The sequence below is a fragment of the Meles meles genome, chromosome 1 (assembly GCF_922984935.1).
Source record: "Meles meles chromosome 1, mMelMel3.1 paternal haplotype, whole genome shotgun sequence".
Lineage (NCBI taxonomy): Eukaryota > Metazoa > Chordata > Mammalia > Carnivora > Mustelidae > Meles > Meles meles.
Genome location: NC_060066.1, coordinates 42,442,747 through 42,468,526, shown reverse-complemented (window position 1 = coordinate 42,468,526; position 25,780 = coordinate 42,442,747). Strand labels below are relative to the sequence as shown.

The 25,780-nt window shown below is 36.6% G+C and overlaps 1 protein-coding gene across 1 annotated transcript in view; it reads right to left on the bottom strand.

Moving 5' to 3' along the window:
* The window catches only part of VIRMA (vir like m6A methyltransferase associated), a 60,492-nt gene that overhangs the window by 8,763 nt on the left and 25,949 nt on the right, over window positions 1-25,780 (bottom strand). The window contains exons 9-17 of the mRNA XM_046009372.1: window positions 22,671-23,162; window positions 21,506-21,660; window positions 18,811-18,893; window positions 15,373-15,466; window positions 14,691-15,235; window positions 13,925-14,160; window positions 13,209-13,461; window positions 9,971-10,188; window positions 6,506-6,638 (exon numbers count right to left, since the gene is read on the bottom strand). Of these exons, the coding sequence (XP_045865328.1) occupies window positions 6,506-6,638; window positions 9,971-10,188; window positions 13,209-13,461; window positions 13,925-14,160; window positions 14,691-15,235; window positions 15,373-15,466; window positions 18,811-18,893; window positions 21,506-21,660; window positions 22,671-23,162 (2,209 nt within the window). The remainder of the gene's footprint in view (window positions 1-6,505; window positions 6,639-9,970; window positions 10,189-13,208; window positions 13,462-13,924; window positions 14,161-14,690; window positions 15,236-15,372; window positions 15,467-18,810; window positions 18,894-21,505; window positions 21,661-22,670; window positions 23,163-25,780) is intronic.

Sequence of the window (25,780 nt, the reverse complement as noted above, 5' to 3'; positions counted from 1 at the left end):
GGAGTTTCTAACATTTGCCTTATAACTGAACACATTTCAATCAAAACTACTCTTTTTTTTTTTAAAGGATTTTATTTATAGATTTGAGAGACAGAGAGAGAACACAAGCCAAGAGGAGATGCCGAGGAAGAGGAAGAAGCAGGCTCCCCACTGAGCAGGGAACCCAAGGAGAAACTCAATCCCAGAACCCTGGGATCATGATCTGAGCCGAAGGCAGATACTTAACCAACTGAGCCACCCAGGTACCCCAAATGAAAATTATTCTTGGGATGCCTGGCTGGCTCAGTTGGTTAAGCATCTGCCTTTGGCTCAGGTCATGATCCCAGGGTCCTGGGATCGAGTACCGCATCAGGCTCCTCACTCAGCGTCAGCAGGGAGCCCCCTTCTCCCTCTCCCTGCTGCTCTCTCCCTGCTTGTGTGCTCTCTCTCTCTCTGACAAATAAGTAAATAAAATCTTAAAAAAAAATTCTTCTTAAAAGATTCTCACTCAAACTGACTATGTTCCAGAAGCATACCTGTACCTTTCATAAAACACTAGTCACTTACTGTTGTGTTAAGGAAGAGGGTATACAGTTTTAATGAGAAATTCAATAAAATGTTATCTGTAAGAGTTTGATTTGCTTTGTTTGGAGGTAAGGGTAAAGGGTAGGTTGACAATGGTCTAGCCTGTTTTATTTTTTAAAAATTAAGGTAAAGGAGCTAAAAATAATCAGAGTGCACTAACAGACTATACACGGTTCTCTTCAAAGGAACTATCTCATAAATGCTGATAAAATGGACAAATTAACAGACTAAATATATTTTATAGAAATAAGTATATTAAACAGATTACAAATTATCAAAGCATCTGCTTCTTTCCTCACTGTTATTCATATCACCTTCACCAAAAGACAGTTTACCGTAGCTGAGACAGAAAATATTACAATGGTCATTATTTTTAAAGGTCAGAGAAAATGAACTAAAATAATCTGTTAAAAGAAAGGAGGAGAACTTATGTCCACCCAAAACCTTACAGCAGTTTTATTCACAACCACCAAAACTTGGAAACCACCAGAATGCCCTTCACTAGGTGAATGGATAAATAAAATATAAGATAGCCACACAATGGAATATTACTCAGCACTAAAAAGAAAAGAGCTATTAAGCCATGAAAAATATGGAAGACTTGCTATATACTGTATGATTCCAATTACCTAACATTCTAGAAAAGGCAAAACTATGGAGAGAGTAAAAAGATCTGTTGTCAAGGGTTAAGAGAGAAAAGATGAGTAAGAGGAGCACAGAAAATTGAAGACAGTATAATTATTCTGCAGGACACTACAATGGTGGATATACATCATTATACATTTGTCAAAAACCACAGAATGTTCAATACCAAGTGAGTCCTTATATAAACTATAGACTTTGATATGGATTATGATAATGTGTCAATGAGAATATTGGTATGGACTGTGATAATGTGTCAATGTCAGTCCATCATTGTACCACTGTAATGCAGTAGTTTGGTAGGCTGATAGTAAGGAACATTAAGGGATAATAGGAGACAGTAGGAAAGACTGCAATAGTAGAGGAGCTTGTGCATGGGGGAGATCGGGGAACAAAGAGTATATGGAAACTTTCTGTACCTTCCACTCAATTTTGCTGTAAACCTAAACTGCTCTAAAAAATCTAAAAAAAAAAAAAAAAGGCTAAAAAACTATGATTAAAATATTCGGAACAATGCAAAATTTTCACCTCTCCATACTATCTCTTTTTCACTATTATGAGCAGAAACAGTTTTGAACAAAATAAAATGCATTTTATACTTTAATCCACTTACTTTATACTGAAAGCCATCTCACAAAATCTAGGGTCAAATTTAGCACAATTTGAAGTATTCTGTATACGCAATACTATTAGAAATAGTAATAAGGAATTTTTAAGAAGATTTTTTAAAACCATACTCTATAAAATTATTTCAGGAAAATGAAAACGAAAATTCTATCAAATTTGTGATACAGTTTCAAATCAAATTCTATTCATTTGTCAAACACAGCTATTTGTATTAAACACATGCTTCATATTAAATATACTGCTTGTATATTAAGTATAATGCTAATTATATTTATATAGTATAATTATAAATAAATATTAAATCATACAGGACATTGTATCAATACTCTGGGAAAAAGATGGAAAGACATGCTTTCTGACCTATTCAGAAAGAGGGGTGGGAAATGGTAAAAAGGCCTGTAAATGATCTATGAAAAAGAAATATATAACATGTTTTAAAGTGTACAGAAATAAAGTGATTTCAAAGGCTTCACAAAGAGGGATGAATTAAACAGGCATTATGAACAGATTAGTTTTATCGAGAGAGAGAGAGACCAAAAGCTAAAAAAAGCATCACAAGGAAAGATGTGTATATGTATGAGATTTAAGGATGATGGCATAGTATAAAATGTTTTCCAAGGAAGAAGTTGTAGCAAAGGTAGCTTTTTGGCCATACAGTAAATAGTCTTGAATGCCATGCTAAAAAGTTTGGAATTTATTTAACAGATACCAAAAGTTATTGTAAGATGGAGGGACATGATCTGAGGTCTGATTTACAAAGATATGAACTCACACAGAACTTTTCAGAAAATATGAGAGAAGTAAATGTTTGGAAGGAAACTGGAAAGAAGGCTGATGCAATACTCTGCAAGAAAATATCAATAAAGGTGTAAGAATTAATTTTTAAAAACCTATACATAAATTCTAGAGTAGAAAAGTACAGTAACTGAAATAAAAAACTGAGTAGAGGGGCTCAACATTAAAGATAGGTCAGCTGAGATGATTCACTTTAAGGAACAGACAGAAAAAAATGAAGAACAACAAACAAAAACTTCAGAGACCTGCCGGGTACCATCAAGAGCATCATCATACATATAATAAGAATCCAGAGAAAGAGTCACAAAGAATATATGAAGAATTAATAACTGAAAACACCCCAAATTTAATGAAAAACATTAATCCATACTTCCAAAAGGATCAACAAACTCTGAGAATAAACTCAAAGAAATTCATACTCAGACACATCATAATTAAACTATTAAGAACCAGACAGATAATCTTTTTTTTTTTAAGATTTTATTTATTTGACAGACAGAGATCACAAGTAGGCAGAGAGGCGGGCAGAGAGAAAGAGGAGGAAGCAGGCTCCCCACCGAGCAGAGAGCCTGACTTGCGGCTTCATCCTAGGACCCCGGGACTACCACCTGAGCCGAAGGAGGCTTTAACCCACTGAGCCACCCAGGCACCCCAAAGACAGAGAATCTTGAAAGCAGCAAAAGAGAAGTGACTCAGCTAATAAAAGGGATTCTCAATAAGAATAACTGATTTGTCATCAGAAATCAATGGAGGGGCGCCTAGGTGGCTCAGTGGGTTAAGCCTCTGCCTTCAGCTCAGGTCATGTTCTCAGGGTCCTGGGATCAAGCCCCACATGGGGCTCTCTGCTCAGCAGGGAGACTGCTTCTCCATCTCTCTCTGCCTGCCTCTCTGCCTACTTGTGATCTCTCTTTCTGCCTAATAAGTAAATAAAATCTTTAAAAAAAAAAAAAAAGAAAGAAAGAAACCAATGGAAGCCAGAATTTAGAAGGAAGACATATTCGAAATGCAGAAAGAAAAACGCTATCAACCTAGAGTTCTATAACTGACAAAACTATCCTTCAAAAAAGAGGGAGAAATAAGACATTCCTAGATTTTATTTTTTTAAAGAGAGAATTCACCACTAGCAAACTTATTCCTCAAAAAATACTTAAGAGAGTCCTTCAAACAAATGACATGAAGAGACATTAAACAGTAACTTAAACACATGAAAAAATAAAGAATGTCAGTAAAGTATATATAGCTAAAAGGCAATACTAGCATATATTTTTTTAAAAGATTTATTTATTTATTTATTTGACAGAGAGAAGAGAGAGAGCGCGCACAAGTAGGCGGGCGGGGGGGGGGGGAGGAGCAGGCTCCCTGCTGAGCAGAGAGCCTGATGCAGGACTCGATCCCAGCACCCTGAGGTCACTACCTGAGCCGAAGTCAGAGGCTTAACCCACTGAGCCGCCCGATACTAACACATTTTTATTTGTAACTCTTCTCTTCTCCTATCTGAACTGAAAGACAACAAAGTAAAGCAATGATGCTAAAACTGTGTTAAGGGGTTCATAATGTATAAAAATGTAATTTGCATGATTATAGCACAAAGGAAGGGAATAAAGCTATACTGTAGCATTTTTATATACTACTAAAATTATGTTATATTAATGTTAAGTAGACTGTATTCAATGAAGGTGTTAAATGTAATTCTCAGGAAAACCACTAAGAAAATAACTAAAAAAAAAAAAAGCAAAAGAAATAACAAAAAAATTAAAATGGGGATGCCCAGGTGGCTTAGTTGGTTAAGTGTCTGCTTTCGGCTCAGGACATGATCCCAGGGTCCTGGGATTAAGTCCCACATTGGGCTCAAGCCCACTTCTACCTCTGCCTGCCACCCCCCCCGACTTGTGCATGCACACACTCTCTCTGACAAATAAATAAATCTTAAAAAAATAAGTTAAATGGCAAAGTAGTAAATATCTATTTAACATAAGATACAATAAAGAGGAAAAAAGGTTATATAGGAAGTAAATAACAAAACACGGACATAAATCCTATCAGTAATTAGACATAAATAAATTGATTATAACAATCAAAAGAAATTGGCAGAATGTAAAACAAACACAACCCAACTATATGGTATCTACAAGGAATACATTTTTATGTATGTATGTATGTAGGCTCCACCCCTAACATGGGGCAGAACTCACAATCCTGAGATAAATAGTTGCATGCTCCACCAACTAGGAAAGCCAGGTGCCCAAGAGACACACTTTAGACTAAAACATACAAACAAACTGAAAGTAAAAGGGTAGAAAAAATATATACCACACAAACAATAAATAAAACAGAGCTAGAGTGGCTGTACCAGTAATTCAAAATAAAGGTTTAGACGTAAGTTATTACTACACATAAGTTACTACTAGACATGAAGAAAGACATTTTATAGTAGCAAAAGCATCAATCCATCAGGAAGACAAACATGGACATATATGCACCTGACAATAGAGCTCAAGATGCTGGAAGCAAAAACCTGACAGAAGTAAAGAGAGAAATAGACACTTCAACAGTAACAGTTGGAGACTTCACTCCCCTACTTTCAGTAGTGGGTAGAACAACTAGGCAGAAAAACCAATAACGAAACAGAAGGCTTGAACAACTATCAACTAACTACTCCTAACAGGCATGTACAGAATGTGCCACCAAATAGTGGCAGAAGACACATTCTTCTTAAGGGCACATGGAACATTTTCCAGGAAAGCACATACCTTATTCTGTAAAACAAGCCTCAACAAAGTATGATCTCTGACCACAATGGAATGAAGTTAGAAATCAATTACAGAAGGAAATTTGGAAAAGTCACACCTATATGCAAATTAGACACACCTCTAAATAATCAATGGACCAAAGAAAAAATTACAAGAGGGATTAGAAAATCCTTAGAGATGAACAAAACCAAAAACATAACATGCCATAGTGTACAGAGGAAAATTTGTAACTATAAACGCCTACATTTAAAAAGAAAAACACATAAATAAACAGAAAATCTCAAATTAATATAACCTAAACTTCCACCTGAAGAAATTAGAAACTGAAGAGTAAACTGATCTCAAAGCAAGTAGAAGGGAAAAAAACCAGTAAGGATAAAAACAGAAATAACCAAGTAGAGAACACAAAAATAATAGGAAAAAAATCAAAGAAGGGGCGCCTGGGTGGCTCAGTCGGTTAAGCATCCAACTCTTGATTTCGGCTCAGGTCATGATCTTGGCATCCTGGGATCAAACCCCGAGTCAGGCTCTAAGCTCAGAGGGAACTGTGTTTGAGGATTCTCTCTCTCCCTCTGCCCCTCCCCCCACTAATGCGTGCACACGCTCTAAAAAATAAACAAATAAATCTTCAAAAAAAAATAATGGGGCGCCTGCGTAGCTAAGTTGGTTGAACGACTGTCTTCAGCTCAGGTCATGATCCTGGAGTCCCAGGATCGAGTCCCGCATCGGGCTCCCAGCTCACTGGGAGTCTGCTTCTCCCTCTGACCTTCTCCTCGCTTATGCTCTCTCTCACTGTCTCTCTCTCTCTCAAATAAATAAATAAAATATTTAAAAAAAAAAATGAAGACACTATGGGTAGTAGTTCTCTATTTAAGTTGCCACATCAGAGTATTCAAAAATTAATGATGCTTAATCAATTTAAAAAAGAGTTAGTAATTCTGCTCTTAAACACCTTTTTTATACGTCAAAAACTTGCATTTATAGTGAGATAAGGGCACAGAAAAAAACACTCAGTTCAAACTTCCAAAACACATCCTAAGATACTTTTGAACACTGGTGATTTTTTTAACTTATGATGAACTTTGTAAATTTAAAAAATACATACATATACATATGTGTACACTTACCATTGTGTCAGAGTTAAGAATCTGTCTCATAAATTCCAAAAATGAAGATGCAAGTTCACCTGTGTCCTTACTAAATGTGCTGACCACTCGTTTCAGTAAACTATGCAAAGCATTACTGTTTTTCCTTAAAGAACTGTAAATAAAAAGAGAGGATATGTCTTGAAATTTTAATGTATAAATCTCGTATAAGAAATAAACTATCTTCATTCAGTCCACTGTTCAAAAAACGTTTTGGTGTGGCTATGTACATAAACCATTTAACAAGGCAGTACATAGAGATACAACCTTTTAAAATTAAGCTTCAAGTTCTTAAAGAAGACATTCCCCCACCAAAAGAAAATATTTAGCCCAAATGTAAAGATATAAAACTTAGCACAAGAAAGTTCAAGGTTCCTTATTTTTACACTTTTTTTTTTTAATATTTTATTTATTTGACGGACAGAGAGATCACAAGTAGGCAGAGAGGCAGGCAGAGAAAGACAGGGGAAAGCAGGCTCCCTGCTGAGCAGAGAGCCCAATGCGGGGCTCGATCCCAGGACCCTGAAATCATGACCTGAGCCGAAGGCAGAGGCTTAACCCACTGAGCCACCCAGGCACCCCTATTTTTATAGCCTGAGGATTTCTCTAATATAAGGTTATAGTGGTCTCAGAAACCTGACCAGAAAGACTGATTTACATAATAACTACAAAAAATAAGTATCTTTATGGCACTATAATCTGACAGAAGGAAATCAGGGTATAGACTAGGGATCTACAAACTTTTTATGTAAAGAAACCAATGGTACATATATTATGCTTTGCAGGCTATGTAACAACACAGTCTGTTTCTCTCTATACACAACAGCAGTCTCAGTTACAACTATTCAACTGCTTGTGTAGTGGAAAAGCTGTCATAAGCAATACATAAATGCTGGCTATGTTCCAATAAAACTGTATTTACAAACACTGGTGGTAGGCTGGATCTGGCCTATAGCCCATAGTTTATCAACCCCTGATACTGCAAGATTTAAGTATAGCAATCAATCATGACAACATACAGTCCTGATAAAATTATTCTACATATTTACACAGCTCTTTGTTGATCAACAGAGAATTTCAAGGGCAAAGTATTCTAATATTCAATTGTGTCCTTTAAGTTGTAATACTTCATAATTAGTCAAAATGAAAATAAGACTATATTAACACTAAACATGCAGTGTTTGTATTTGAAAAATGTGGTTGGATTCTGAGATGCCATCATAGAAGACTTCGGTAAAGTAATATAAAAGAGAGAAAGATAAAGACTCCTGATCTTGAAAACTTTATAAAATAATGAAATGGATAAGGTACAACAAAAAGGAATGATATTAAATACAAAGACAGATAATATGATTAATGAAAAAAGCATGGGTTTAAAATCAGACTACAACAATTACTAGTTTCTACATACAACTTTAAGCAAATGAGCCTTACTTATAGGATCTATCAAAAACTGGAGTTCACTACATTACCTATTAGAATGTCTAAAATTTCAACAACTAACAATACCAAAATCTGGTATTTTTGTTGCTCAACTTGTAAAGAAGTTGTCTATAAAAAAGTAATGCACTGAAATTTTAAGGTGATGGAACTGCTCTGTATGCAGCTGTGGTAATAAACACATGACTCTATGCATTTGTCAAAATCCATAGAACTGTACAACATGAAACATGAATGAGGTTACAAGGAAAGGGAGAAAACTAGAAACAACATCTGATATTGGAGTCAAAATGTCAGTATACACTCATTTTAAAAAATACATACATATAAATAAATACAAACAAAAGTAAATGTTGATGTGTATATGAATGAGTTAGGACACATGCATATATTTCTTCACTCAGTCCAATGAAAAGAACCTAAATCAGTGATACAAGTTGAACAACAAAATGAATAACAATAGCTTAGATTATCATATAAAGAAAAAATTAATGTCCATTAGTCTATAATGCTATAAATCTCTAAATAAGTAAACAAATGAGGGAAAAATGATAATTCTCCCTTATACAAAGATAACTAATAAATTAAAAAGGAATAAGAGAAATAGGAAATTTGCATTAGGACACCACAGTAAAAACTGCCACATGCCAAGATTCACTGATGAGTATTTATTTAGCGGACAAAAGGTTTAAGCAGAAATAAGATATTTGCATAGTCTCAAAATACATTCTCCAAAATATTTAGTAATTAAAAGTAGAAAGTTATTAGGTTTGCAGAACAGAATCCTGAGAGCAGCACCTCAGTCAAGCGATCAAGTGAGTATCACCAAGAAATACTTGAGTGGATGGTGATAACATTCACTGGGATGAACAAGACAGAAACACGCTTGAAGCAAGAATATCAAGGGCTCTGCTTCAGGTCTATTTAGTCTGAACTGTCCATTAAACAACCAAGCAGAGATGTCAAAAGATGGATGGGTTATTTGGAGCTTAGCAGAAAAATTAGAGCCAGAGGGGAGAAAAGGGAATAGATTAAGACAATTTAGGAAAAGATTACCAATAGGAAAAAGACCAGAAACATGAATCCAGCAAAAACATCACATAAAATGCTATGGCAAATGTATGCAAAGGGTACTTGTAAGAGCCAGGAATAGAGGAATCAAGGAAAGCTTTTTTTTTTTTTTTTTGCTTTCTTGGAGGTGAAGAATATGAGTTCTAAAGGATATACAGTAAATATCCAGGCAAAAGGAAAAAGGACATTCCAGAAGTAAAATGTAAAGACTACAGTGAGAGACTGGGGACAGGGCAAAGAAGGAAAATTTGGATTTTCAGCAGGTGCTACCCAAGAGACTATAAATGAGGAGACAGGTAGGACCCAGAACCACACAGTATTTGGAACATAAGTTTTCAGCCAATGTTATAAGAATGAATGAGAGGCACAAACATATGTCTCTTCCTCCCTTCTAACTCATAATCCTACATACTTCTACAAATTCCCAAGGAAATCTCCATGATATCGAGCTACCATCCTAGAGAAGAAAAAGATGAGGGCATGGACTGAGAGACTGGAGCAGAAATTATACTTGAAGTTTACATTATCTCAAATTAATTTTATCTTAATTCCTCTACAGAATAAAAAATACAGAATCAGTACTTTTAGCTTTAGGGTCCATAATATCATACCACCATCACTTTTGAAGGACTAAAGGTAAATGTATCAACAAAGCAAATAGAGTGTGAATTAACATCCCTGGAACAGTAAGATACCCTTCTTAAATACTGTAAGTTGCCCACATTAATTTGTCCATCTACTCAATTTACAATTTTAATCTTAAAGCTTTTATTACTAACACACTTCGCTACTAACAAATCTATTCCATAGATACAAAGTTTTCCATACAAAAGAAATCACATCTTCAACTTTCTTTAATTATCTATGAATTAATCAATTTGGGGAGGGGTGATAGAGCAAAAAATTAAACCCAAGAATGTATTAAATTAAGCATACCTTTTTAAATGAAATAATCCATAATCATGCTCTGCAAGAAACATCATTGTTCTGACACATGTCAGTAAACAGTTGTAACTGCTCTCAGAGTTAGCTAGCACAGCTAGTAAACAGTCACAGATTGAGGCCATCAGTTCTTTATTTGGTAGAGAATTGGAGAGCTGCTCCAGTTCAGAAATAGAACCTTCAGAAGAGTTTGGCAAAATAAGAGCAATGTCCTGTGAGGGAGGAGAGGAATAGGGGAAAAAATTAACTTTAATTATTATCAATAAACATTTTTATATTAGAAATACATACCAACTAAACCTTAGGAATTGCCTCATCAAAATACTGTTACCTTACTATCCTAAATAGAAACTCAAACACAAAGGAGTCATTTTGCTCTTCTATAAATGGTAATACAAAGATATACACCTAAAGAAATAAAAGCAAATATTTTACTTTGCAATATTTTTACTTTAAAAGAACATCTCATTCCTTTATGGCTCTATGCCCAAAGTGGGGCCTGAACTCATGACAAGATCAAGAGCTGCATCTTCTACCAACTGAGTCAGCCAGGCGCTCCTCTTTCTGCATCGTACTGAGTGTAGTTCCTATCTTCAAATGGTTAAAAGTGAACTACTTTGGTACTAAAACATTTTAAATCATTGTATTACTGATTCATTTGAGTATTTTTTTAATTTATAAAGAAATTATTCAGTGAAATAAAATTTTATTTTATTATTTGAAAGAGAAAGTGAGCAAATGCACATGACATTTGAGGGGGGATGCACAGAAGGAGATGAAGAGGAAAAGAATCCCAAACAATCTCCCTGCTGAGCACAGAGCTGGATTGGGGGAGGGGGTTGATCTCATGACCTGAGCCGAAACCAAGAGCTGGATGCTTAACCCACTGAGCCACCCAGGTACCCCTCAGTGAAATAAATTTTAATAAGCATATCCATATTGGGGTGCTTGGGTGGCTCAGTCACTTAAGTGTCTGCTTTCGGTTCAGGTCACAATCACGGGGTCCTGGAATCAAGCACCATGTCAGGTTCCATGCTCAGCAAGGAGCCTACTTCTCCTTCTCCCTCTGCCTGCTGCTTCCCTTGGTTGTGCTCTCTCTCTCTCTCTCAAATAAGTAAATAAAATCTTAAAAATAAATAAATAAGTAAACATACCCATACTGCAATTTAAAACATCCCAGAAAGAAATGGAGCAAATAAACATTTAAACAGTTTTCCAACTAAGTATTTCCCTCTAGTTTTTATATACTTTCAAAATTCAATTTTTAAAAATTATTTTACTTATTTGACAGAGAGACAGAGAGATCACAAGTAGGCAGAGAGGCAGGCAGAGAGAAAGGGGGAAGCAGGCTCCCCGCTGAGCAGAGAACCCGATGCGGGGCTTGACCCCAGGACCCTGAGATCATGACCTGAGCCAAGGGCAAAGGCTTAACCCCTTGAGCTACCAAGGTGCCCCCAAAATTCAATTTTTTTAATGCTCAAGCAAGTTTAACCAACAATAAAAATTCCCACCACCCTTTTATAGAAGTAAATAAAGTAAATTTTACAGAAATATCTCTGGGTATGTCTCATTACCTTTAATCACTTCAACATACTGCCCACTAAGATTCAACAAGGGCTAAAACTATAAAACAAAGTTTGAATCAGAAGGAAAATATATAAGATGAGGCCAAGAATGAGGTTTATTTGAACAGGGTGGCTAGGGTGCTATAGTGTCATTACAATTAGTCACAAAACCTGAGGTGGATTATATAACAAACACCAGACAAATGGACATTTTAATGTATAAGGACTTCAAATATCCTTTCTACCAGGTCCCAAACTATTTTTAACCAGATTCTCTTTTTGTGAAGTCACACCAAAAAAGCTCCTTCTTGACATAAGTGTTAAATGTAACCAAACTGGATTTTTGTCAGCTGAAAAAAGATAATCTTCCAACATGGGATCCTTTTAAAAATATTCTGTCTCGGGGCGCCTGGGTGGCTCAGTGGGTTAAGCCGCTGCCTTCTGCTCAGGTCATGATCTCAGGGTCCTGGGATCGAGTCCCACATCGGGCTCTCTGCTCAGCAGCGAGCCTGCTTCCCTCTCTCTCTCTCTCTCTGCCTGCCTCTCTGTCTACTTGTGATCTCTCTCTGTCAAATAAATAAATAAAATCTTTAAAAAAAAAAAAAAAAATATTCTGTCTCGGGTGGCTCAGGGGGTTAAGCCTCTGCCTTCAGCTCAGGTCATGACCTCAGGGTTCTGGGATTGAGCCCCGCATAAGGCTCTCTGCTCAGCAGGGAGCCTGCTTCCCCCTCTCTCTCTGTCTACCTCTCTGCCTACCTGTTATCTCTCTATCAATAAATAAAATATTTTAAAAAAATATTCTGTCCGAAAAAAATTACATCTGTGATTAGACAGCAGGAGCATTATGATAAGCGAAAATACCAGCATGTACAGAAATCTCGATCTTGGGCACCTGGGTGTCTCAGTCAGTTGAGCAACTGACTCTTGGTTTCGGTTCAGGTGGTGACCCTGGAGTTCTCGGATCAAGCCTCACGCTGAGCCCTATATTGGGCTCCACGCTTGGCCCAGAGTCTGCTTGAGAGTCTCTCCCTTTCCTTCTTCCTCCCTCCTACTGCCTCCCTACTTGTGGGTGAGCTTTCTCTCTAAAATAAATAAAATCTTAAAAAAAAAAGAAGCAAGAATCTTCAAAGATCTCAATCACAATGGCCTTTAAAAGTTAAAACAATTATCATTAACTCATGGAATTATAAACTGGAAGTCAGTAATATAGACAGGCAGAGATACTACTCCTTTTAGTCAACATCTGTATGCAGAGTAGTCTGAAATACACCAAAATTGTAGTCATCTCTGATACCTTCAAAAGTTGTCCAAACAAGAGAACATCGTATTATTAATTCAACCAATAACAAAGCTATAGAATTCAAGAATGAATAAGTGAAAGGAAAATGCAAATACCAGACACAACCAACCCCAAAGAATTCGGTAGCCCATTAGGATGCAATCTCATGAAGAAAAAGAGACTTCAGAGAAACCTGAGAAGTACAAACCCAAAGAAAGCTATTAAGCACCAAACTATTTTATGGTTGGTTCACTAGTCAAACTGATCTCCCTAAACAACAGGATTAGTAAAACAGATGAGATCTCTGTATTCACAGCCAAGACTTATTATCAAGAGAAGCTTGAAACCACACACAAACACACAAAATTTATAAGATAACCATAAATACCTGATCACAGAGAGACTGCAAAATGGATGTGATATATTCAACACACTGTTGGCGAATAACACTGTCTCCAGGAGACCGCACCAAAGCTAACAGATCCTGGAATATCTCTGCATATCTTTCGTCACCTTTAATAGTTCCATTAATTAGATGCAAAATAGCTAATTTACAAGCTTTGTGTGAAGCCAGAGCATCAAGAAGAGCAAGCAACCTGGTGGTTTGGCTAGTATACTGTTTTTCTTTATCTTCTGAAGTGCTGAAATAAAATCAATATATTTAGTAAATAAAATTCTTAATTTTAGCACATTATTTAACTAATATTTATTTTTCCACACATATCATGATATACAAATCTTGTATAAAACATTTCATTCCTTGGACATAATGACTTCTCTGGAATTTCACAACTACTGTAAAGTTTTATAAATTTAGATTTCAGTTATCTTTTTTTAAATCAGAGTATTTTATAGATCACCTTTCAAACACCCAAAATCAAGACTTTCAAGGTATCTTGCACATGAAATAGTTTTCTAATTAAAAATAATCTACATATGTTAATATACATACACACATAAATATATATATGTATATGTATATATTTATATGTAATATATATTATCTGAGCATTCTAAACCCTGGTTTCCAAATTCTAAGTGAAAAAGATGTATCTGTGTCAAGAATAACTTGAGGAAAAAATTTTTAACGCAAAATGAAAATACCTTTGCAAGTCTTCTACAATCAAATCCAACACAGTTCTCATAATCAGAAGTGCAGTTGGTGAGGCAAGGTCACACAATTGAACACAAATACGCCGTAACATATGTTGAATGGGCTGGCAGGTTGTGCCAGAGAAAGAGCGAACTATTTCTTGGAGCAACTTTGCTTGAACATGAAGGTGCATGCTCCACAATTTTCGGGTGTTGAGTGCCACTGATATATCATGTGGCTCAATAACCTGTTAAAAAAGTATATTGTGTGTGTACGTAGATTTTTTTAATATTTATTTATAGTCACAAAAACTGTTCAGGAAGAACTGTTATGAAAAGAACATCTTTACTACATGCTTAAAACATTCTTCTATTATACAATTAAACATTTGCTTGAATTCAATGCATCTAGAAAATCTTATTGTTCTCAGGTTAGCAGTCAGTAGAGTAGAGTCCATTGGTGAACCAACTTAGTTAATGGCAAATTCTAACACATGATAAAGGGAAAAAAGGGATTTAAAAATGACAAAAGTACAAGTATACAGAACAGCATAATAAAATTCACATTAACAAAAATTTATTCAAAATGTTGCCCCCATATTTCTTTAATGACCAACTTGCTTCAGTTTTATCTCACCCTCATCCAGTTATTTTATGTCTTTTTTAGAGGAAGGGGATGAGGGTTGTGGGTAGTTTTTTGTTTAATAAAAAAATCATCGGCTTTTTAAAAAGTGTTACTGCAGTCATTTATAAGATGCATGTTATATGGAAGTGATACCTGAGTTGTTTGCATGGGCAATGGTAGAGGCAGCAGCTCTGAAAGTAGTATGAGTCCAGAAAAAAATCCTTCAGGAACCTTCAAGATTGAAGAAAGAACTTCTTTTAACATTAAAGACCAAGTATTATTGGCCAGAGTCTCTTCTGAGATTGTGAGTTTTTCATTAACTCCTTGTGTAAAAGTCAGTAAGATATCAATGATATCATTTTGAATTTTCTGTTCATCACTATCCAAACGACCTGAGAGAGGGATAGAGCACAGGAGCATGTGTAAAGTCACTAGTGCTGAAGGAACACGCATGTCCTTAAACTCAAAGGATCCACCTCTCAGGAGCTCCGTTAACATAGTTTTAAGAAGAGTGAGCGTGCAGCGAGCCATTGAAATAGTAGTAACTCTGTGAAGGGTAGTCCCCATGTTGACATGGAGCCTCCAAGGCTGAGTCAGAATACTGTTCAATTTTTGTAGAACCCGAATAAAGGTGTCCATTCCTTCAGCAGAAAAAAGCTGAATAACGGCAAGATTCCATTTCAGGTCTTTCTGTTGACCTTTATATAGGATAAGGGGAGAAAAAACTAATTACTTACATGTTAATAATCAGTTAAGATTTTTGAATATTTTATTTAATAAACAGCAGTTATACTAAGCTTTAAGAATAGTTTTTAAAGTATAAGAGCCATATTACCTTCAACAGGAGGTGGTGGACATGCCACATTACAGAGAACACGCAAGGCAGTGGTAAGGCCAACTCCTTCCGGGGTCATCAAATTATCAATATTCTTCAAAAATAAAAATGAACAGAAAGTTTAATTTCTTGGTGCTTGGTTATCAATCAAGAAAAAAATTCCCAAGAAGACATTAACTAAAAATATGAGTTTCATGTTAAGCACTTACACCATTTTAAGTTTCCCAAATAAATTTAAAACATGAATAAAGCTAATGAAGTTTTTATAAAGGTTATTTGATAAAATTAATAATTGCAAAGTTCAAGTGTACTAAAAAGTACAGATTAAAACGAAAGTAACAAATGAAGGAGTACAAAATGAATGAGTACAAAAATGAATGAGACTCCCTGTATTAAGAATTTAAAAGTTATTTTTCATATACTTTCTATATACCCTCCCCCCCACAAAATGAAGCGATGACTGATTTTACAAAGCCCTGTGGGTACAAAACCTCTTTCAAAACTGAGGAGGCAACAGGGAACGTTTTAGCACTACGTAACACGCACTCGAATGCAGATACCACAAGTACCACCACAACAGGAATCTAGTTGTGATGACCAGTTAGGACATGGTTAAAGGAAAAAGAAATACAGTTGCCTATGTCCTTAGCACTGCCCATGCTACATTTCCTGACAACAAATAGCTGTTTAAGTTTCTTTGTTTTTGTAGTTTCCACAGAGTGACACAGATGGTTTTGAAAAAACTCTGAAGGAGTAACATTTCAGGGGCTCCTGGGTGGCCAGTTGGTTAAGCATCTGCCTTCGGCTCAGGTCAGGGTCCTGGGATCAAGTCCCACATCAGGCTCTCTGCTCAGTGGGGAGTCTGCTTCTCCTTCTCACTCTTCCTCTACGCTCTCCCCCACCCCTTCAAATAAATAAATAAAATATTTAGGAAAAAAAAAAAGAAAGAAAGAACATTTTTAAATGTTACTATTACAGCTCCTAACCCCCAGAGAAGAAACTTAAAAAGAAATATAAGAAAATTCCTGGGGCGCCTGGATGGCTCGGTGGATTAAGCCGCTGCCTTCGGCTCGGGCCATGATCTCAGGGTCCTGGGATCGAGTCCCGCATCGGGCTCTCTGCTCCGCAGGGAGCCTGCTTCCTCCTCTCTCTCTGCCTGCCTCTCTGCCTACTTGTGATCTCTCTGTCAGATAAATGAATAAAATCTTTAAAAAAAAAAAAAAAAAAAAAAAGAAAATTCCTTTCCCCTATACATTTTTTCTAATTTCTTCCTTGCTGTCTTTCCACAATTCCACAAATTACATAAAGCAGCATGGAGCACAGAGAGAAGTTTCAATCTCAGATTAACTATTTTTGGTATACCTTAGAATGAGAATCACTTATTATTAACTATAATTAATGGGATAAGCGTTTACATAAAAATCAACACTCTTTAATTACAGCATGTAATTTAAATTTCGAGAGCTAAATTTCTTATTTGTTATTGGTTAAGAACTTTTACCCAAGCATATAATCTTTTTTTTTTTTTTAAAGGGGAAGCAAACCAAGAAACAGATTCTTTTTTTTTTTTTAAGATTTATTTTTTTGACAGATAGAGATTACAAGTAGGCAGAGAGGCAGGCAGAGAGAGAGAGAGGAGTAAGCAGGCTCCCAGCCAAGCAGAGAGCCCGATGCGGGGCTCGATCCCAGGACCCTGGGATCATGACCTGAGCCGAAGGCAGAGGCTTTAACCCGCTGAGCCACCCAGGCGCCCCCCCAAGCATATAATCTTTATTGGACACCTTATACATTTTTCTGACCATGCACAAGTACCCTGAATATATGACCATCTAAATTTACAGGATCTAGTGTACTTCTGCCAAATAAAAGATGAATACATGAGAAGCTCTAGATGACATTTGAGGCACAGAGAAAGGAACACAGAAGAATATAATGGCACCACAGGAGGTAAAAGTACTCTTAGGAAAGATGGAGTAAAAAGAGAAGATAAGGGCAGACAAGTCAGTAAAGAAAAATCTGAAGCACATAAACCCAAAGAGTACTTGGTCGCTATTTTAATAATACACATTTCAACTCCAAAACCAAGATGTTTTACACACACACACACACACACACACACACACACAAATACACACGGCTCATCTGTTAAATGAAAGAGGAAATGATTCAAGGTCCAATTCCATCTCTCTAGCTTAAAATTTGTTTTTTTAAGATTTTATTTATTTGACAGACAGAGATCACAAGTAGGCAGAGAGGCAAGCGGAGAGAGAGGAGGAAGCAGGCTCACTGCTGAGCAGAGAGCCCGATGCGGGGCTCGATCCCAGGACCCTGGGATCATGACCTGAGCCGAAGGCAGAGGCTTTAACCAACCCACTGAGCCACCCAGGCGCCCCTAGCTTAAAATTTTTTATGCACCTATGACAACCTTTAGTCCTTCTTCCTATGCTACACTAACTCTTAAAACTAATTAACAATGCAACAGTTTTGATGAATTTTTAAATTACTAATTACTTGAATTTTACATGAATTTTTCAAATGTACTATTATGATATAGGATTTTCAACTTTAAGACTATTTTATTTGTAGATGTGACCATCCCAAATTAACAAATTTAGAACTAGAGGGCATTTGGCTCAGTTGGTTAAGGGACTGCCTTCAGTTCAGGTCATGATCCCAGGTCCTGGGATCGAGCCTCACATTGGGCTCCCTGTTCTGCAGGGGAGCCTGCTTCTCCTTCTCCCTCTGCCTACCGCTCCCCTGGCTTATGCTCTCTCTGTTAAATAAATAAAATATTTTAAAAAAACAACAAAAAAATTTAGAACTTGTTCCCACTGTAGTTATCTAAAATTGACTCTTGTTGATTTTCACCTAAAAATTCTGAAGGAAGTTCTTTTTCACTAAGGTTTAACTGAAACAATTATACGTCAAATTATCAAAGCATTTAACTTTAAAATGCTTTGTAAAGATCATCAAAATGGTAGGTGTTATTACTCCAATTTGAGAAAAAAATAGGACAGATCTGGTAGTGGAAGCAGTAGAGTACACAGGGTTGTACCAAGCGTATTCACACATACACACCACCACACACTCATCTACATACACATACCAATCTGTACCACAAAGTCTAGCAAATCAATCAAGTACACTTAAAAATTACTACATTATCTACATAAATGATTTAATGCAATATTACTATATTTGGAGCCACACAGTTCCATAAAATGAAGGCACTTTTAGGGGTGCCTGGGTGGCTCATTTGTTTAAGTATCTGACTTGGTTTCAACTCAAGTCATGACCTCAGGTTTGTGATATGGAGCCATGCAGTGGGGAGTCTGCTTCTCTCCCTCTCCTCTCCTCTTGCTTATGTGTGTAGGCTCTCTAAAATAAAACAAATTGTCTTAAAAAAAAAAAATCAAGACACATTTAGGTTTTACTTACCTGTTTAACATATTCAATTAGGTTTGGGATGCAGTTAATTTCAAATCTAAGGTTTTTCAGAGGTTCAAGCCACTTGCCAAGTTCTTAAAAACAAAAAGGTCATTCATAACATAGTATTTTAAAATAAAAAGTCTTTATAACAAAGGAAGTAAAGGTATTTATTTCCAAAGAACATTACCAGGTTCATATTGATTTCAATAACCTAAACTTCATACAGGGATAAACTTATGTCTAATTCTCTGAACGAGCCTTAACGTGAAATGTAAATGGGCTACCTTTCATTACAGGCTTAGAAATAAGAAGTGACCATTCTTAGTTACTTGGTTTCTAAAAACTTAAGTGTTTTCATGCTTAAACAGGACCACCAACTTACAACATTAAAAAAAGTATATAAAACTAAGTAACATAATAAAATAGTGTTTATTTACCTAATGCCGCCGCCACTTCCCACACTCCCAAAAAACCATGGACAAAATATATTAATTTCTAACAGGATCAGTCCCATGAGAGGGAGGTTGGCTGAGTGACATTTCTCTTAGCAGGAATTTTAACTTTTGCCAATTTCCTAATTTACCTTTGTAAAATTAAAAGTAATCACTATCATCCCAAAATAACAAACTTTGCTTAGACAACAATCACAAATGAAATATACCATTTACCACAACTGAATTCAAAACTCTACTAGAAAAAAATGAACAATCAAAAAAAGCAGAAACAGATTCATAAATATATAGAGAACTGGTGGTTGCCAGAGGGGAGGGGTATGGAAGGATGAGCAAAATGGGTGAAGGGGAGTAGGAGGTAAAGGTTTCCAGTTATAGAATGAGTAAGTCATGGGGATGAAAGGTACAGCATAAGGAATATAGTCAATGGTATAACAGCACTGTATGGTGACATGGTAGCTGTACTTAGGTGAGCACAGCATAACTGTATATAACTGTGGAATCATTATGTCATTCAGAAAGAGCTGTGGAATCCCTATGCTGTACGACTGATACTAATGTACATTGTTTGTCAACTATATTTTAAGAAAAGAAAACTGAGTGGAATAACATAGGGGAAAAAAAAAACTCTCCTGGAAGCTATGCTGTAACACCCACACTTTATCACCAAAAGTATTTTAAGAAAAGCATTCTAATCCAAAAAGTGATATGCTGGGCGCCTGGGTGGCTCAGTTGGTTAAGCCACTGCCTTCGGCTCAGGTCATGATCTTGGAGTCCCAGGATCGAGTCCCACATCAGGCTCCCAGCTCTGCGGGGAATCTGCTTCTCCCTCTGACCTTCTCCTCTCTCATGCTCTCTCTCACTCACAAATAAATAAATAAATAAAGTCTTAAAATTAAAAAAAAAAAAAAGTGATATGCCTCGGGCACCTGGGTGCCTTCAGCTCAGGTCATGATCCCAGGGTCCTGGGATAGAGCCCCACATCAGGCTCCCTGTTCGGCGGGAAGCCTGCTTCTCCCTCTCCCACTCCCCCTGCTTGTGTTCGCTCTCTCGCTGTGTCTCTTGCTGTCAAATAAATAAAATCTTAAAAAAAAAAAAAAAGTGATATGCCAGTTCCTGACACTTTTCAGGAATAACTAAAGGAAACTGAATATAATAGTCATGTCTCTCCTTGGTTCTACAGTTCTCCATGAGAACTACAACTATATATATCTGAGTATTTTTCAAGCGTGTTTTTAAATTAACTCTTTCATATATACAGCATATATTGCCACAGTAAAAGATACAAGAAAAATAATAAAACAATTATGTGTACCCTTCACCCAGAATAAGTAGTAAAGAATTGGTATCTTTTAAGATGCTGTGTGCCCTCCTCTTATAAAGGCACACTACAGGGAAAAAAACCTATTTCCTTCATGAAAGGTTGAGTTTAACTCGTACTTTTACTGGTGGTATCACACATAAAATTTAAGATTAAAAAGAAAAAAGTCAGGGGCATCTGAGTGGCTCAGTTCGTTAAGCATCCAACTCTTGATTTTGGCTCAGGTCAGGATCTCAGGTTTATGAAATCGAGCCTCCCCCTCCAGCTCTGCATTTAGTAGGAGTCTGCTCAAGATTCTTTCCCTCGGGGCGCCTGCGTGGCTCAGTGGGTTAAAGCCTCTGCCTTCAGCTCAGGTCATGATCCCAGGGTCCTGGGATTAAGCCCGGCATCAGGCTCTCTGCTCAGTGAGGAGCCTGCTTCCCCTTCCTCTCTCTCTGCCTGCCTCTCTGCCTACTTGTGATCTCTGCTGTCAAATAAATAAATAAATAAGAAGAAGGAAAAAAAAAAGAAGATTCTCTCCTTCTTCTTCTGTCTCTCCCCCACCAACCCTCCCCACTTACAGGCTCCCCCAGAAAAATTAAAAAAGAAAAGAAAAAAGTCCACACACTATTTACAATAGTGCCAATGCCATCAAATTTTTTACTTAGTAAGGTTAGAAAGAAACCAAAACAAAATTTTAAAAACCGTGATTAGATACCTTCAATTCTTCATGACTACTAATATAAGGTTTGCCATAAACTTCATTCAACATAGATTTATATTTATATACTTTAGAAAATAATGTTCATATTCATTATCCTTCACTTTTGAGGATAGCATATATACGTTAATCAATGACAAATGGATTTCTAAATTGTATTTAGAATTTTTATGTTCAAAAACTTTTTCCCTTCACATATCATAAATGCTTAAATAACTTCAAGTACCATACCTTGTAATTTAGCATTATTTTCATCTGCTTTACAAAGCTTCAAGAGAGATGCTGCATGCTGTTCTAGCATTTGGACATCACTGGAAGACTGAACCACCACCAAAATAAGTATGCATGCATAATTATAAGCTACTGACTTCTTAGACTTGGAATCACTGAAACAAAATAAGGTTTTAAAGTTTTTGGTATGAAAACAATTTTTCCAGGAACAATTTTAAACATTTTTTTCTATTTGGCTTTAAGGAGACCAAGGAATTTTACAATGAAACATGACTAACTCCCTGAAGACAAGAAACACCTCCAATTCACTTGAAAACACTACTTAATAGTATATAAATGAAGCACAGGCATCACAATGGAAAGTGAAATTCTTTTAAGATTAGAAGAAAAATGAAATATTAACAAGTATACTTCATGAGCAATGAAAGATTCGGAAGTATACGTCAATGGTCTCCTTTAAAATGTTTGTTCACTCTTGGTAAGTAGGAATAAGTGTCATGAATCAAACTACTGCCATCATCACTGTCTTCTACCTTAAAACTGCTGAGGTAGGGCTATGTATGGAAGCCACTGCCTTTCACAGTTCCCCCAAAAGACCTGTTACTCAAGGCGTCCTATCAAGACCCTATTGTGAGGCCAGTTACCTGGATGTCACTGCTTTGTATGACATGAGCCAGGAAGAGCATATTTATCTCCTCAGACACTAAACATCAATCCTCTGCCCTACCGGGCAGCTATCAAAAACTAGGCATTCTAAATCCCCTGCTCCCATTTAGTCAAAGTACTTCTGAAACCATAGCACCATAGTTTAAACATGAGGGAAAATTCAAGACAGCAAGATAGTCCTCATTACTCTGCAAATATATATTATGGTGCCTTAGGATTCCCCTACATACAAATTAGCAAGGGTTCTACAGTTGTAATCTAGTCAACATCCAGGGGAAACTGGAAGAAGCTGCTAAAAGATCCATTTTGTTGCTTTATAGGCATATCTTATATTTTAGAAATTTCTATCATTCTAATTCTTAATTAACAAATTATGTATTATGTCAAAAAATAATTGTAATAATTTTTACTTTCAAAGCAACATCTTTTAAGAAACTAGCCCTTTACTGATGTAGTTTTCCAGTATGAAAGAAAATTTAAGGAGTAAAAAGAAAATTACCCTAAGGCTTCTTTGGAATAGTACTCCATCAGAGTAATAAGACTTTGGAGATTTTTCTCAAGACTGAAAACATGGCCAACAGCTGATCTTCCCACAGGATTAAAAGTAATCAAATAAAGATTGTGAAGGGTTCCCAAGAGATCTGAATGGTCAGTTTCTTCACTGGCTGTGCAACGCTGAAAATGGCTGAACAGTTCTGTAATACACTGTAATGTCTGTGTTGAGTCTTGTAGCCACAAGGCAAATGCATCGTCAATAACACCATCAGATTGAAGACCCTCCTCTTCATCTTGATCATAAAGGTGACACAGAGCTCGGATCAACAAATTTGTGGCTTCATATTCCGACATAAAAAAAAGAAGACCCTTCTGTGACTGTGCAAGAAACTTTAAAACATCTTTTGTGGCCTGCAGCACACCAGGGTGGGCACTTGTTACTGGAATTGACAGAAGCAAGGTAACCAACTCCAAGAAGTGATGACTATGAAGATACCTGTAGAAAAATTAATTAATATGTGTGACATCAGTGCAAAACATTCTTCATTTACTCAGTATTCATTAGACAGTAGAGGTGTAAAAATTTTATTGGCCATAATCCTTACCCTTAGCAATATACTACTTTAACTAAAAACATAATGTAGCAGCAAGTCTTCTTTCCACTGGGTCAAGTAAAAGTAAAAGTTATGTGAGGCTTTTTTCTAGCTAACATTCAACAGATATTAGACATATAACCGTTAACAAGTCTTCTCTTTCTAGAATCAACCATGACTTCAAATTCTGGGTCTTCTTTCCAGATCACTTATCAAATGTTCCTTTTTCACTATGGTCCTACTCTCACGTGTTACACCAGTATATCTGAATTAGTGAACCTAGGAAAAATATAGTACATATACTATAAAAAATAGTTTATTCATATTTACTATAGGCAGTATATCTGAATTGGTACCTCTATAGAAAACAAATTCAAATTATCAATTTTTAGTATTTGAAGAATTAGTACTCCCATACACAGCACTTTTATCAAACCCAAGAACCATTTTTTAGTATACATAGTCTTAGCAGAAAAAGTGTGAGCTTACTCAAGACCCCAAACAGACACAAATGCTACTGATACAGAGTATTTTCACTGTCCTAAAAATACTGTGCTCCACCCATTTGTTCCTCTCCCTCCCCCTAACCACGGCAATCACTGATCTTTTTACTGTCTTCCTATTTTGCCTTTTTCAGAATGTCCTATATTGGGAATCACAGAGTACGTAACTGCCTCTTATATTACTCCTTAAACTCGGGCTTCTATTTAAGAATAATAAACACCCCCCAGTAACTTCTTGCCTATGAAGGCAAACAGAACCCTCAAGAAGACAAAAACCCATTGACTACTATGCTCAAAGAGTATCTTTAACCACCTTGTGGAGTGTTCAGAAAATGATTAACACTGCAGGCCTCAGACTACTTACATTCTTAAGAACACCTTCTTACAAGACAGGCCCTTGGTTAGTGTCTGGGAACTTGGATTTGAGAAGGGTTCCCATCACCCAACAGATAAAAATGCTGACTATGCCTAAACTATTTTTACAAACAATATGGTTTATACTGCTTTCCTTCTGGGAGGCTGGGATTCTGTTACACAGTAGATATTGGAGGCCTATGTGGCTATACTCCAACAATAAATTTGGATTTGAGATTCTAATAAGCTTCCTCAGTATGCAACATTTCACACACATTCTTTGCTTGGGGAATTAAGCAGTCCTATGTGACTCCACTGGACTCTGGAGTCTTTGACTGGTTTCCTCAGGTTTCTCCCCATGGACTCTCTTCCTTTGCTGATTGTGCCTTGTATCCTTTTGCTGTAAAAAACCATAGTTATGAGTACACTACTGAGTCCTTTGAGTCCCACTGGCAAATCCTGAGAGCAATCTTGAAGACTTACACAGAGGGCATTAGAGCCTTATTATCACTTCAAACTAATCCTTCCAAAATCCAAAATTATTTCTCCTTTCAAAATTTACTACCCCTCCTAATTTACCAGTTTCTGTCAATAAAACCCCAGTTCCAATAGTTACCCTAGCTAGAAACCTCAAAATATTTTTAGTTCCTTCTCACTTTCTCTTAGCTATTAGGTCCAGTTGCCAAGTCCTAGTAACTGCTCTTTCACAAACTCTCACTATTAGCACAATTCTCTATAAATGCTACTATATTAGGTAAGTACTTAACACAGTACAATCTAGGCTGGCTCATCGACTTAATAACTCCAACTTCTTTTCCACTGCAATACATCTTACAACATATAACCTTAGAATACTGCTTTGATACTATCAGATCTACTACTCCGAAATAGTCAAGATCTTCCCATATTCTAAAAACAAAATCCAGGGATGCCTGGATGGCTCAATCAGTTAAGTGTCTGCCTTTGGCTCAGGTCATGATCTCAGGGTCCTGGGATCAAGTCCCCAATCAGGTTCCTTGCCTAGCAGGAAGTCTGCTTCTCCCTATGCCTGCCATTCCTCCTGCTTGTGCTCACTCTCTCTCTCTACGGAAATAAGTAAAATCTTTAAAAAAATAAAGTAAAATAAAATAGGGGTGCCTGAGTGACTCAGTCGGTGCCTTCGTCTCAGGTCATGATCCCGGTGTCCTGGGAGCGAGCCCCACATCGGGCTCCCTGCTCAACAGGAAGCCTGCATCTCCCTCTCCCTCTGCCTGCCACTCACCCTGCTTGTGTTCTCTCCTCTCTCTCTGGCAAATAAATAAATAAATAAAATGTTTTTTAAAAAAGATAAAAAATAAAAAATAAACAAACAAATAAATAAATAAAACCCCAAATTCCTTAGCACAGCATTCAAGGCCCTTTACTTCCTCAAGTCTGATACCTGAATGTACCTTCTCCAGTTACAGAGAAGAAAATAATACTTAATAAGCCTTTAATTACCAGTTACCCTTCAGAGACAGAAAGCATTACTCCCTTCCTTAGAGTCACTACCCTAATTTATCCTCAGTGTCTGACCTCGCCTCTTACCTTACTTAAAATGAAGTGATCAGTGCAAAGTGCCTTGGCTCCTTTACTGTCTCTGTATTACAAATGTATCTATATTTGTACACACATAAGATTTCTTT